The sequence below is a fragment of the Epargyreus clarus genome, unplaced genomic scaffold (genome assembly GCF_041222505.1).
Source record: "Epargyreus clarus isolate Ecla_fem2 unplaced genomic scaffold, WU_Ecla_fem_2.2 ptg000015l, whole genome shotgun sequence".
Taxonomy (NCBI): Eukaryota; Metazoa; Arthropoda; class Insecta; order Lepidoptera; family Hesperiidae; genus Epargyreus; species Epargyreus clarus.
Window position 1 is genome coordinate 12,502,726 of NW_027332223.1, and position 11,982 is coordinate 12,514,707.

The 11,982-nt window shown below is 33.7% G+C and overlaps 4 protein-coding genes across 5 annotated transcripts; 2 read left to right on the forward strand and 2 right to left on the reverse strand.

Moving 5' to 3' along the window:
* The first annotated feature begins 978 nt into the window (after positions 1-978).
* Positions 979-3,209, forward strand: LOC140748140 (secretion-regulating guanine nucleotide exchange factor). Its single transcript, XM_073080873.1, has 3 exons — positions 979-1,197; positions 1,284-2,130; positions 2,843-3,209. The coding sequence occupies exons 1-3, from the start codon at positions 1,183-1,185 to the stop codon at positions 3,118-3,120; spliced, it is 1,140 nt and encodes a 379-aa protein (XP_072936974.1). The 5' UTR covers positions 979-1,182; the 3' UTR covers positions 3,121-3,209.
* Positions 3,198-6,634, reverse strand: LOC140748141 (coiled-coil domain-containing protein 43). The gene is made up of 4 exons (XM_073080874.1): positions 6,442-6,634; positions 6,148-6,369; positions 5,402-5,547; positions 3,198-4,752 (listed from the first exon to the last, which is right to left on the reverse strand). The coding sequence occupies exons 1-4, from the start codon at positions 6,604-6,606 to the stop codon at positions 4,680-4,682; spliced, it is 606 nt and encodes a 201-aa protein (XP_072936975.1). The 5' UTR covers positions 6,607-6,634; the 3' UTR covers positions 3,198-4,679.
* A 635-nt stretch (positions 6,635-7,269) lies between these two features.
* On the forward strand, positions 7,270-8,646 carry Prosalpha4 (proteasome alpha4 subunit). Its single transcript, XM_073080878.1, has 3 exons — positions 7,270-7,486; positions 7,567-8,037; positions 8,415-8,646. Exons 1-3 carry the CDS (start codon positions 7,385-7,387, stop codon positions 8,589-8,591), a joined length of 750 nt encoding a protein of 249 aa, XP_072936979.1. The 5' UTR covers positions 7,270-7,384; the 3' UTR covers positions 8,592-8,646.
* On the reverse strand, positions 8,589-11,567 carry LOC140748142 (uncharacterized). Of its 2 annotated transcripts, XM_073080875.1 has the most exons (6): positions 11,050-11,567; positions 10,487-10,637; positions 10,127-10,243; positions 9,981-10,035; positions 9,405-9,693; positions 8,589-9,070 (listed from the first exon to the last, which is right to left on the reverse strand). In XM_073080875.1, exons 1-6 carry the CDS (start codon positions 11,419-11,421, stop codon positions 8,918-8,920), a joined length of 1,137 nt encoding a protein of 378 aa, XP_072936976.1. In that variant the 5' UTR covers positions 11,422-11,567; the 3' UTR covers positions 8,589-8,917. The 2 variants fall into 2 exon arrangements, with proteins under 2 accessions (XP_072936976.1, XP_072936978.1); XM_073080877.1 differs by lacking the exon at positions 11,050-11,567 and having other exon boundaries at positions 10,487-10,788.
* Positions 11,568-11,982: the final 415 nt, after the last annotated feature.

Here is an 11,982-nt window from a genome sequence, read left to right on the forward strand (position 1 = left end):
CCATATTTCATCGGTTAACTTAAATTACATTATCATTCGTATGTGGGTTGACATAGCATAATGTTATGTAAACTGCGCCACCGCCGCACGCCGCTAAGTTTGTCGGAACTCGGAACTTCGAAGCGGTTCAATTTGTGAATGCGACACCTGTTCAAGAAAATTTAATATCAGTGCACGTTGCAGAACACGATGTTTTCCTTTTAAAGGCGAGATAATATTACAACACTATTTACACTTATCTTTTGGTAACTTATGTTACGGTTAGTATGATAAGTAATTAAATTCTGCTTAACAGGACTACACTCATTAATAAACCGAGGTCAGATACTTATTATCCTCTTAGAAAATATAAAACCCTTCGTAATTTAACTGCGGCAATAATAAGAACCTTATTTTTTAGGGTTTCGTACTCAAAGGGTAAAAACAGAAGGAGCGCTTTCGGCTATTGAACCGTAATAGTTAATATGTACTTCTACTGATGCTATGATATCAAATACTAAAAAATGGTGATAAGGAATCCCCCGCAGACGGGGGATTCCTTAGCTCAAATCGCATTTGGCTATGTATTATTTTTGTCTTATAATAATGGTGTAAAATTTAGTATTAATAGATGCCAATAGATGCTCATAAGTGACGATGACCACTGAGACTTGATGTAGAGCTATTGGTTATTACTAAATAAATACAATATATATGTGGTAAAGTGTATACACACACTGCACATAATATATGAACCATCCACATTACCAGCATACATTGTAACAAATTGTGTTCTTTCGCAAATATAATGTTAAATCAATATTATAACCGCTCGTCAGCTTATGTTAATAGTTTTCGTTATTCCTATCAACACACAACACACTCACAATATCCTTAAAATGTTGCAAACTTTTAAATAAACCTAGGTCGAAAAGAAAGAATCCAAGACCATAAAACCAAGTATTAAAAAATAATCAAAAGTGACATAAAGCAAAATGACTTTGACAATTTGATTTTCAAAGGATATTGTAATTTGTATTGGATTCATGATAATAAAAACTTGTAAATGTGAATTATAAATGATAAACAGCGAAAATCTTCTTCAAAGCTCAATGCTTAATGAGTAACTCAAAATCGATATTACTAAAGCTAAGGGCGCTAGGTTTTCGTCAAGATTTTATATAAATATATAGTATTTTCACAATGCTGTGGTCATGGGTAAAATTTTATTTAATTTTAAAATAACCGCAATATCATATTATATCATGATAAGTGAATTAAGCGTTTTTTTTTTTCATTTATAGGGAGCGAATTCTCATGGACAATTAGGTATCGGTACAATAAGTGAACAAGTCGATAAACCACACAAGATCGAATCAGATTCCTGGAGCAAAATAAAACAAGTCGCATGCGGCGGCGGGCACACTGTGTTGCTAGATGAAGATGGTAAGCTGTTTTCATGTGGGTGGAATTCCAAAAAACAGTTGGGTATTGACGAAACAACAACTTTTCAAAGAATTTGGCGCTTGAGCGGTATAAAGTTTATTGAGATTTCGTGTGGCTGGGACTTTACTTGCGCAGTCACTGATGACCATTTCATGTTTGTATGGGGCTGTAACAGCAACGGCCAACTGGGGCTCCCCAAGAAACATTTCCCTGAAAGTGTGAAACCCATCAGGCTGCAAGTTAATGCATGTGGAGTGTCTATGGGTTTAAGGCATTCTGCTATATTTAACTCAAAGGGAGAGGTTTGGACTACTGGATGCGGTAAGCATGGGCAACTGGGACTGGGGTATGATGTGTTATCTTCAGATAGATTCCAAAAAGTACCCAAAGTAAGCAACATATCACATTTATGTTGTGGGCAGAATTACACTGTCGCCTGGAACAACAATGAAAAAGTATTATATGTATGGGGCGACAACAAACATGGACAATTGTTGTTGAGTCCAGAAAAATACAAATGTGTATTCGTGCCACAGAAAATTGATATAGATGTGCAAGAAAATGTAAAGAAACTGTTAAGTGGATGGACAAATATTTTGTTATGGCTTGAAGATGGTAGCCTCCTCACATGGGGGCGGAACAATTATGGACAACTTGGCACAGATGTACCTTTTGAAGGAAATACTCTTCGAGTAAAACTTCCAGGTAAGCTTTAAAAAGTTTCTGTTCCATTTCATATTTTTTAACAAATATATATACATTCTGATAAAAACAGTTCGTGTAAAACCTACTTTTCAAAAGTGTGGTAAAACCCCTTATGGCTCAACTCTTAAGGCACCATTATCCCACCTTGTCTGCCTTCTATGGTGGTCTGGTCTGAAGGGAGATACACTTATAGGAGACCTTCCAACTCAGTAAGCAATATATCTGTGATCCTAAGTTAGGACTCCTATTTGGGGTTCATAAGAGATATACCATAGATATGCCATGTGGCATTTAATACTTATAACTAAAAGGACTGTACAATCATTTTCTACTTTTATACTGTATACAAAATATATTTATGAGTTTTTTTTTATAATATAGGAGTAGCAGACGAGCATGCAGTCCACCTGATAGTAAGTGGCTACTGCCGCCTATGGACATCTGTAATCAACCCCAGATAGGATTTAATAATCCTACCTGAGGTCGGCCTAAGATGCGTCGTTACCCCTGAAGACTAAGCTGGAACACCTCGGAAAAGTCTATCTCCCTTACCACACCCTTCAAAACAGAACGCAGCAGCGCCTAACACTTGTTATTAGGTAGAAATAGGTGTGGCGGTAGTGCCGCTGGAGTCAAACCACAAAGGGTTCTATCACCTTCAAATCTTGAGTGATCTTCAGTGATTTTGTTACTAAAAAGCGATGTATTTCAGATGGTAGAAATGTAGCAGATGTAGCCTTAGGGGCCGAACACACTATCTGCCTAGCAGACGATAACACTTTATGGGCGTGGGGTTGGAACGAACATTCAAATACGGGAACAGCCTCTGAAGACTACATCTTTGCTCCGACCTTGGTACCTTTTGATATTAATGACAACACAAAAATAACTCAAATTTCTGCTGGGGGTGCCCATAATTTTGTTGTTACGGAAGAAATTGACACAAACGATGAGGCAACCAGTACTAAAGAAACCAAAACAGTGGCTTGAATTATAACTTCATTACTGTCTACAACTTTCTGAATGTATTTATTAAATTATGTAAAGGAAATAAATAAAATGCTTAATCAATAATATAATGTAAATTTATTTAAAACAAGTAATTTGTGATACATACATGTATATTAACTATTGTAAAGTTTTAAAATATTTTTTATATCATAACCTTTAGCCTTATCAATATTGCTGTTGAGGTAAAGAATACTGAATTCTGAAAGCACAGAAGGCGAATTAATAAATACTTTGTTTTATTTTCGATAAATATGATTGTTCATGAAAAATAATGTTATTTTTTGTCAATGATCTGTTAATGTCTGCACATACATACATGGGCACAGCACAGCATACAGCATTGTTATATTCTAGATTGGCTCAGCGCATCCAATTTACTGCAATACGCTCCATACAAAATGTATTCACCTGATGTTCTGCAATGCAATGCCTCCCATATATGTACTGGGATTTAATAATATATAGTTCATATTACTTGTCAAACTTCAAGTCTCTAATGTATCTTATTGTTATGACGTTGTTACACTAAATAGCTGAACTGCATCACAGCATTTTACATAATATTGCTGATGACAACATCTTAATAGATTTCCACAGCCTCACTTAGTGCACTAGGCATACTCTAATTAACAAAGCATTGAAAACAATACACACAAATGTTACAGCACAAAAAATAGTCATTTATGCCTCATTAAAAATCACAAGTATTTACCGTTTATAAGTTTTGATAAACTTTTAGACCAAAACATTTAAAAATATTGGCAACTTGTATGATTTTTATTTCAAAGTGCTTCAAAACTACATCTAACTTACATGATAAAATTACTTTAAAATATCCTGAGAGAATAAAAGATCATGTTGAATGGCACTCCAATATTCTTTTTAACCAATAATCATCCATAAAGGACCAATAGTTAACATTTTATAATACATGTGTCACAAGATTTCTTATACAACTACTCACAAAAAATTTCAACACAACTTTGGAACAACTTATTAATATATTGCCATTTGTTAAGGTACACTTGACATAGGAACAATCTACTCTGTTTACCTCCAATTAATATGGTTTACTCGTAACAACAATTGATTTAACAGTTTAGGGAAATCATATGTGCTTCAGGCATAACAATAATTCTAATCTTTATATAACAATCATGCAGTCCACCTGATGGTCAGTGGCTACTACTCAATATAGACCTGGGGTTGTATATAACCCATTCGTCGCGACAGACGCCTATCGGCGTTTTTTGACCTTTCCAACCAAAAGCACAACTGCTTCCAACTACAAGTTAATGTATATAAGATGTTATATTAATATAACAACCATCAAACATAGGGGACATCCATAAATGGAAGACCTATACAATTACAATTAATACATTTCTTCCCAAAATTTCAAGTGGCACCATGGGCTATATATAAAAATAATTATTGCTCAAGTCAGCTTAACAAATGTACATCAATAATTTCAAAGGATATTTTATAGTAAGTGTAGTGGCAAAACTGAACTCATGTTCACTGCTACAGTGGGGCTGCTACCTCTTGCGTTCACCCTTTTGTGTTTTGCGTTTTTCCTTTTTTTCTTCTTTTAACTGCTTTTGTTTTTCCCTGTTATGACACAATTGAGACATTTATAATTTTATTTTACCCATTAACTATAGGAACAATTATTCATATGACATAAATGGATATAAACATTAATTGGGGTATAGTCCGCATTAAACTGCTAGTCCCCTCTGAATATAGAAAAGAATTGTGTTGCCACAGAATGTATGACTACACCTGCTCGCAACAACTTCAAAGCAGACTAGAAGTTTGGCTGGATCTCTTCCAAATTATTTTTATACATTTATCAAATATTTATTAACAAAACTTCATTCAAAAGATTAGGTTCGTCCTTAGTAAATTGGCCCAAAGTTTACTTGTATGCTATAGATGACTAATACAATAATTAATTTTATTTGTACAGATGCTATCGACACTTATTGATGATGTCAGTAATAGAGCTATAATATTGCACCTTTAGAATTATAATGACTTAAATGCAGACATTGAGACAAATGTGTTTGTTATTAGGAGTGTTGAACGCAATTCCCTCTCTCTGATATAAACACTTAACTTCTGCTAAATAAAAGCACCATGTAGCAGAATTTGCAGTCATTAAAAGAGAGGACATGTTACATATGAATAGTTTTCATACATTTTGTATACATATAAGTCTGATGATTTTTTCTATTCTTAAACAGTTTGAATATACCTGTCCTCTCTATCCTTCTCTTTCTTGCGCTGGGCTTCAAGTCGGGCTTGCTCACGTCTTTCCCGAGCAGCGTGCGCAACATCTGATGCATTGGTGTTCTTCACAAGGTCTGGGCCATCAGAATCCACATCGTCTTCAACATCTTCCTGTGAAAAGAAGATATAGTGCACACTGTTAGTAACACAATTGTAGAGGAGTTTATTGTTTTGTCACACGAATCCTAAAAATATAGTAATTGGTTAAGTTTGGACATCAGTCTTATAAACTAATAGTTAGGGCATAACCATACACTTTTACGTACATCAATGTAAATGTCATGTTATATCATGGGCCATGGGGAGAATAGGAATCTAAAGGCCGGGCCAAACAGAACGCGTATTTTAGCGCCGCGTGAAGCGTCAGCGCTAGAACAAAATCCTGACTCCGCACTCTAGCGCCGAGTTGTGTTCTACGGGGTTAGTACTGAGCGGTCACACGAGCGCGTACGCTTGTCGCGGCGCTCGGCGTTCTTGTCGCCGGGCATTGTATTTTTTACAGATTTGCGTACAAGCCTCATTGTATGGGAAAAATTACGCGCTCTACTAGTCAGTACAATACAACTCAGCCGCGTCAGGATTTACTACTAGCGCTATCGCCCAAGCGTGGCGCTAGAATACGCGCTCTGTGTGGCAGGCCTTAAATACCTTGATTGCAATACAATTTGTTCTATACAGTTTAGTATTGTCAATAGTAAACTAACGTCATACCCCATGGTCAGAGAGCTGACTGTACTGTGACAGTATTGCTTCGCGGATTTTCTTCTCCTCATCAGTGTATTCACGACGAGTAGTTGTGGGCACTGCTTGGGAATCTAGCAGTACGCCCAATTGCACATCAACGTCCCTTGCCGCCCTTGGAGCTTCTTCTTTTGGCTTGCACGACTCCCATTTCTCTATTATCTCGTTAATATGTAGTGAGATATCATGTTCCTGTTGATATTATACTAAATATTATCAAGAAATTAAAATATCTCATCAATAATTATCACATGCTTGACTCACCACAATCTCGGATAGTATGCCCTCCAAGGCATCTTTCTTCTCTTCTACGGATTCTTCACTTTCCAAAATACCTGAAATGTATGATCCGAATACTCCCTCATCAGTTTTAAGGGACTTTAACTTAGCATTTAACCACGGCTCAAAACCATTCACTGAGGCCGCCATATTGCACTTTTGACATTTCGCTAATTGACATTTTAGTTCAACTGACAATTTGACAAACTGTCATTTTAATACACTTTTTTTTTAATTTCAAGACAACTGACATTACAAATATTATAAACAGTTTAGTTTAAAAACATATATTTATATTTTGTAAAATATTTTCATTAACTTAGCAAAAGGAAATTGTAATAAGCAAAATTATTTTTATAATCATAACCAAATAAAGCATTGTTACATATTTTTTTTTATATATTGTTAATATCCTGTCATCATAAATGATAGTGCTGTTTGAAATATTCAAAATATCGATTATGATCTAAATCGATGTATCATTCTTGGTTTAATATATAATAAAATAACATAATATTGGAACAGATTGTATCTAGTTTGACCTAGCGACATCACTGCCACTCAGTATCTGTACTTAATAATAGTTTACTTGCGATAATAATATAGGCTGCTAGTGCTATAAGCTCGCACTTTGTTGTTTCTAATACTATACTAATTAAATTGTTTATCATCTATCATAAATTTTCATATATAATCCTGATAGGTTTAATCTAGTACAATATTATGAAAGAATGAACAAAATCTGATAATTCGATATAATCGATATTTTTGTTACTTGCGCTTTTATCAAAATTGTAGTGTCAGTGACAGTTGGCAACACTATTGAAATAACTATAACTGTCAAACATAGTGAGTCGGCTTTTGCTCTGTCCTCAAAATTTGTTTTCTGAGATACTTTTATTCGTGAAAAAAGTTATACTGTTCAAAAATGTCTGCTAGATACGATAGAGCCATCACAGTATTCTCCCCAGATGGTCATTTGTTACAAGTAGAGTATGCCCAAGAAGCGGTCCGCAAAGGATCTACCGCAGTAAGTAAAACTTGGTTAGAAATGTTATAATTTATTATTTTCATATTGTTTTGCATTAATTCTCGTGTAACCTTACTTAGGTCGGTGTACGTGGTGGCGATGTCGTCGTCTTGGGGGTTGAAAAGAAATCTGTTGCGAAATTGCAAGAAGAAAGAACAGTGAGGAAGATTTGCCTCCTCGACGATCATGTTGTGATGGCGTTCGCTGGTTTAACAGCTGACGCGCGCATTTTGATAAACAGAGCACAGATCGAGTGTCAATCCCACAAACTGACTGTTGAGGACCCCGTTACTCTAGAATACATCACCAGATACATAGCCAGTCTTAAACAAAAGTACACACAGAGTAATGGACGCCGTCCTTTCGGCATCTCGTGCCTCATTGGAGGATTCGATTATGACGGTCAACCTCATCTCTTCCAAACAGAACCTTCTGGAATCTACTACGAATGGAAGGCCAATGCAACTGGCCGATCAGCAAAAACAGTTCGAGAATTTCTAGAAAAGAATTATACTGCAGAAGAAGTTGCTACTGAAAAGGGAGCAGTAAAGGTATCATCTATAAAGTCGTTTTTTTTATTTCTTAGTACATTATGTCTAACCACTGATAAATTATTTTACAATTTTATTCAAAATTATAATAATATTTTTGGACATTACATTATTATTATTTGAAATTACGAAACTATGTTCTTTCAAATTTTTAAGTGGATATAATTGAAACCAATTATACCTTCGTATCACTTACTTAACTTAAGAAAAACTTATCTAAAATGAGCCTGTTATCTAAAAGTTGATATAGAAATTTAATAAAAAATAACAATGAAGTCCACAGAACATCAAATGTTTTGTCATGATTAGTTATACCACATGTATTTGTCGAACATGTAGACAAAACACAATAACACATATACAATTTAATTTTCCAGCTTGCCATCCGTGCCCTTTTGGAAGTGGTCCAGTCTGGCCAGAAAAATCTAGAGATAGCTGTGATGAGACGCAACCAACCCATGCAGATGCTCGATGCTGACACCATCAATTCATATGTGTCCGTCATTGAGAAGGAAAAAGAAGAGGAAGCAGAGAAGAAAAAACAAAAGAAGTGAACAATAATAATTATGTATTTTCTATTTTAACAATACATGGTGTAAGATTTAACAATATTTTATTTTCATTTGTATAAATTTATGCTAAATATTGGGGTCCCAATTAGATATAAATATCTATTGATATTTTGAGCTATATTCATTTTTAGTTAAATCTTTAATTAACCTAACGTATTAGCTTTTGCCAATCTTCCTTCATGCTTGGTTAGAACTTTAATCATCTCAATTTATTGTTTTTATTTAAGGAAAATAATATATGAGCATAAGCCCGTGTCAGCAATGGATAGCTCACAAGTAGCTCACGGTTGCTCATAAAGTATAACATTTTATGAGTTTAGTAAATCTACAGATTGAGATATCTGTGAGTAGAAATCCTTTAAATTTGTGCCACATTCTTGATTGGAACCCTTGTTAGTTATAATGTCATTAAACATTTGATCCCATTCGCCATGGTAATGATTTGCAATGCCATTGTCTTTCTAAAAAGAAAACGAAATATTCTGTAAATATGTATGTACCTAAATAGTTATCAAGTAAAGCATGGCTTTGAAGCTCATACAAATAGTGCTCTTGATGGTAAGACCATTAGTACATTTACTTTTGCCACAGCATAAAGCCATTTTTTGTTATGAATGTACTTTTATGTCTCAGTCCTTAAGAATGACACACAATATATCTCTGATCAGCTTCAGGTGTATGTTACAGGTGTCTATGGGGGCAAGTGACAACTTATCATGCACTTATACTGCATGCTTGTTTGTTCAGTATAATTAAAAAAATCTAAGTGTATAAATGAGTCATATAGATATATACCTCCACCAAAGCAACATCATCACTTTGGTCACTGCTAATAGATGGCAAAACACAATTAAGTGAATTACGACCATTCCCTGCTTTTTTACCAATTTTCTTCACAATATCCTCATCTATTTCATTATCGATATTAAACTCTGCCAGTAGCTGCACCTCTTGCTTTATTGTTGAGTGAGGTTCTGGGTCCAAATCTGGCATACTCAAAAATGTAGTGGAGAAACTGTCACTGTTTTGTTGGCAAATATTATTATCATCATTGAAGCTCATAAGGCTATCCTGGGGAGTGTTTCTGGGAATTTTAAAAGTATGTTAGAAAATTTGTACATGTAAGATTATTTAAAATAGTATTTCTCAAAGTGTGCTTTTGTGTTGGTGTCGAGAGCTATAGGGGGCTGTGAAATTAATGAGTGTTGAAGATGTTTAGTGTAGATGGGTAGTTTGAATTTTCACAATATTTTAAACTAAACTTAAAATCTACTTCTACACTACATCAATTTGTCATGGATGAGAAAAGTTTGAAAACATTTTACATTGGAAACATCTTACATTATAAATTATTGTTATAACTATTCTTACCCATAACTGCTGTTATCCACAGGAGGTTCGGGATTTTTGTTAATTTCTTCAAATTCTATAAATGAAAATAAATAAAAGGACGTAGCCATAGGATTGGGAATGTGGAATAATTAGGATATTGATGAAAAGGAATACAATGGAAAAACCTGAAGGGAGGGGTTCATTTGGACCATTCTTTTCAACAGTATCTGAAGGTTTATTTGGTGTCAGTAGCCAATCCAAGTCAATATTTTCTTCATCATCATAGCAGTCCTCTTGTTCATCTAAAAATAAAAATAAACAATTGCTAAAAATAATATAATGTAGGAACTTTAGTTGATTTCACACCTACTTATAACTATATTTATTTATTATAAAAGTTTCGACTTCATTTTATGTAGTCACAACTTATATAGGTACCTATTGTAAATAATTTAATGAAGATTCAATCATTTATCTAATAATAAAGTTGGAAATTGAAATTCTTATAAAAAAAAAACCCAAATTAACTTGATTTTTAAACATACCTTCTTCATCATACATGTAATTTAGTCCATTTTTAGGTGAATGTTGCAGCATTAAGTCCTGAGCTGCTTTTCGCAAAGCTACTCGTAACGCCTGCCGTGCTTTTTGCAATGGTGTTATAAACGGCACTTGGTCAGTATTGCTAAGTATATTCTAAAGAGTAAAAATATATTAATACTAGCTGACCGGGCAGACTTTGTACCGCCTCAAAATCTATCAAATATATTTCATATAAAATATAGCCTATGTTACTCGTTGATAATGTAGCTTTCGAATGGTGAAAGAATTTTTAAAATCGGTCCAGTAAGTAGTCTATTCCTACTTACCTATTCTAACCTATTCATTACAACCAAACAAACAAACAGTTTTCCTCTTTATAATATTAGTGTAGACTACTGAAAGAAATATTCTTTTACTGAATAACGCTACGAAAATTATTATTTTGAAGTAAAATAGTAGTAAATGTGTATAATATTTCAGCAGTTTTCATTGAAGACAGATTTAGTAGTCTACTCATTATGTCTATAATTACTTCATAATAGGTTAAATAATACATGATACATACTTTAGGCTTGAAATTTCTTTTCATAGTCAAAGCTTTTCTTGTTATTTTATTTAATAATTCGGGCCTATCGTACAGAAAGTAGTCATGAATATATTCATGCATGTATGGGTTACTTGAATTACACAAAGGATCTTGAAGATGCGAAGTAACTTTACGAAATCCGTATAGGTTTAGTTGTCTTACAAAACTAGATATATTAGTAGTTTTAAAAACGGAATTATCACATTGTAGATAATTATGAAGAAGCCGGTAATTAAGCAAAATTGTCCTTCCTGTTCCGCCCCATATTATTGCTCCCGTATGTAAATTTAGCAAATACCACAATTTTTGTGGAAAACGCATTTGGAAAATAGCATTTTTGCTCTCTTGCATGTTGATTATTTACTCTTTTATTATTCAGCTTCTTATTTTACAATTATTTTGTATTGTAAACGCCTTTGTAAATTTTAGCATTAATCGTCACTTAAAATTACCGCCTTTTAGGGACGCACACATGTATCGAAGTTCGATAATATCGAGTTTCAACTATCGATATTGAACCATCGCCGATATGATATTATCATTATAGAAAAAATTGAAACTTCGATATCGAAAGTGTTAAATATTTGATGAAAACGAAACGAAAAAGGACGTCAAAATTAATTGTTGGAATTTGTTGATGAAAATTCCCCTCCTAGATGATAATTTTTGAAAGTTTTGAATTAAATGTACTTTACAATGTATCGTTATATCTATTGATTAAATTTTCGAAATTATCGTTAATTTTTTATATTTACGTCTTCGATATAAATATTGCTACATATATCGATAATTTCACTTAACATCACTACTTTCTTTTTTAAATGCTTTGAGCACAGAGTTACTAGTTCTCTCCTTGCACAGACGACCAAATCATTTTTTTATTATTACATAATATAAATATAACTTATTATT

Coding starts and splice junctions, on each gene's coding strand:
- LOC140748140 (XM_073080873.1), top strand. Junction 2,131..2,842: donor TCTTCGAGTAAAACTTCCAG/GTAAGCTTTAAA, acceptor GATGTATTTCAG/ATGGTAGAAATGTAGCAGAT.
- LOC140748141 (XM_073080874.1), bottom strand. CDS start 6,606: ATGGCGGCCTCAGTGAATGGTTTTGAGCCGTGGTTAAATGCTAAGTTA. Junction 6,370..6,441: donor GCATACTATCCGAGATTGTG/GTGAGTCAAGCA, acceptor TAATATCAACAG/GAACATGATATCTCACTACA. Junction 4,753..5,401: donor GAGAAGGATAGAGAGGACAG/GTATATTCAAAC, acceptor GTGTCATAACAG/GGAAAAACAAAAGCAGTTAA.
- Prosalpha4 (XM_073080878.1), top strand. CDS start 7,385: ATGTCTGCTAGATACGATAGAGCCATCACAGTATTCTCCCCAGATGGT. Junction 7,487..7,566: donor TCCGCAAAGGATCTACCGCA/GTAAGTAAAACT, acceptor AACCTTACTTAG/GTCGGTGTACGTGGTGGCGA. Junction 8,038..8,414: donor CTGAAAAGGGAGCAGTAAAG/GTATCATCTATA, acceptor TTAATTTTCCAG/CTTGCCATCCGTGCCCTTTT.
- LOC140748142 (XM_073080875.1), bottom strand. CDS start 11,421: ATGCAAGAGAGCAAAAATGCTATTTTCCAAATGCGTTTTCCACAAAAA. Junction 10,638..11,049: donor AAAGAAATTTCAAGCCTAAA/GTATGTATCATG, acceptor TTTACTCTTTAG/AATATACTTAGCAATACTGA. Junction 10,244..10,486: donor TTACATGTATGATGAAGAAG/GTATGTTTAAAA, acceptor TTTTATTTTTAG/ATGAACAAGAGGACTGCTAT.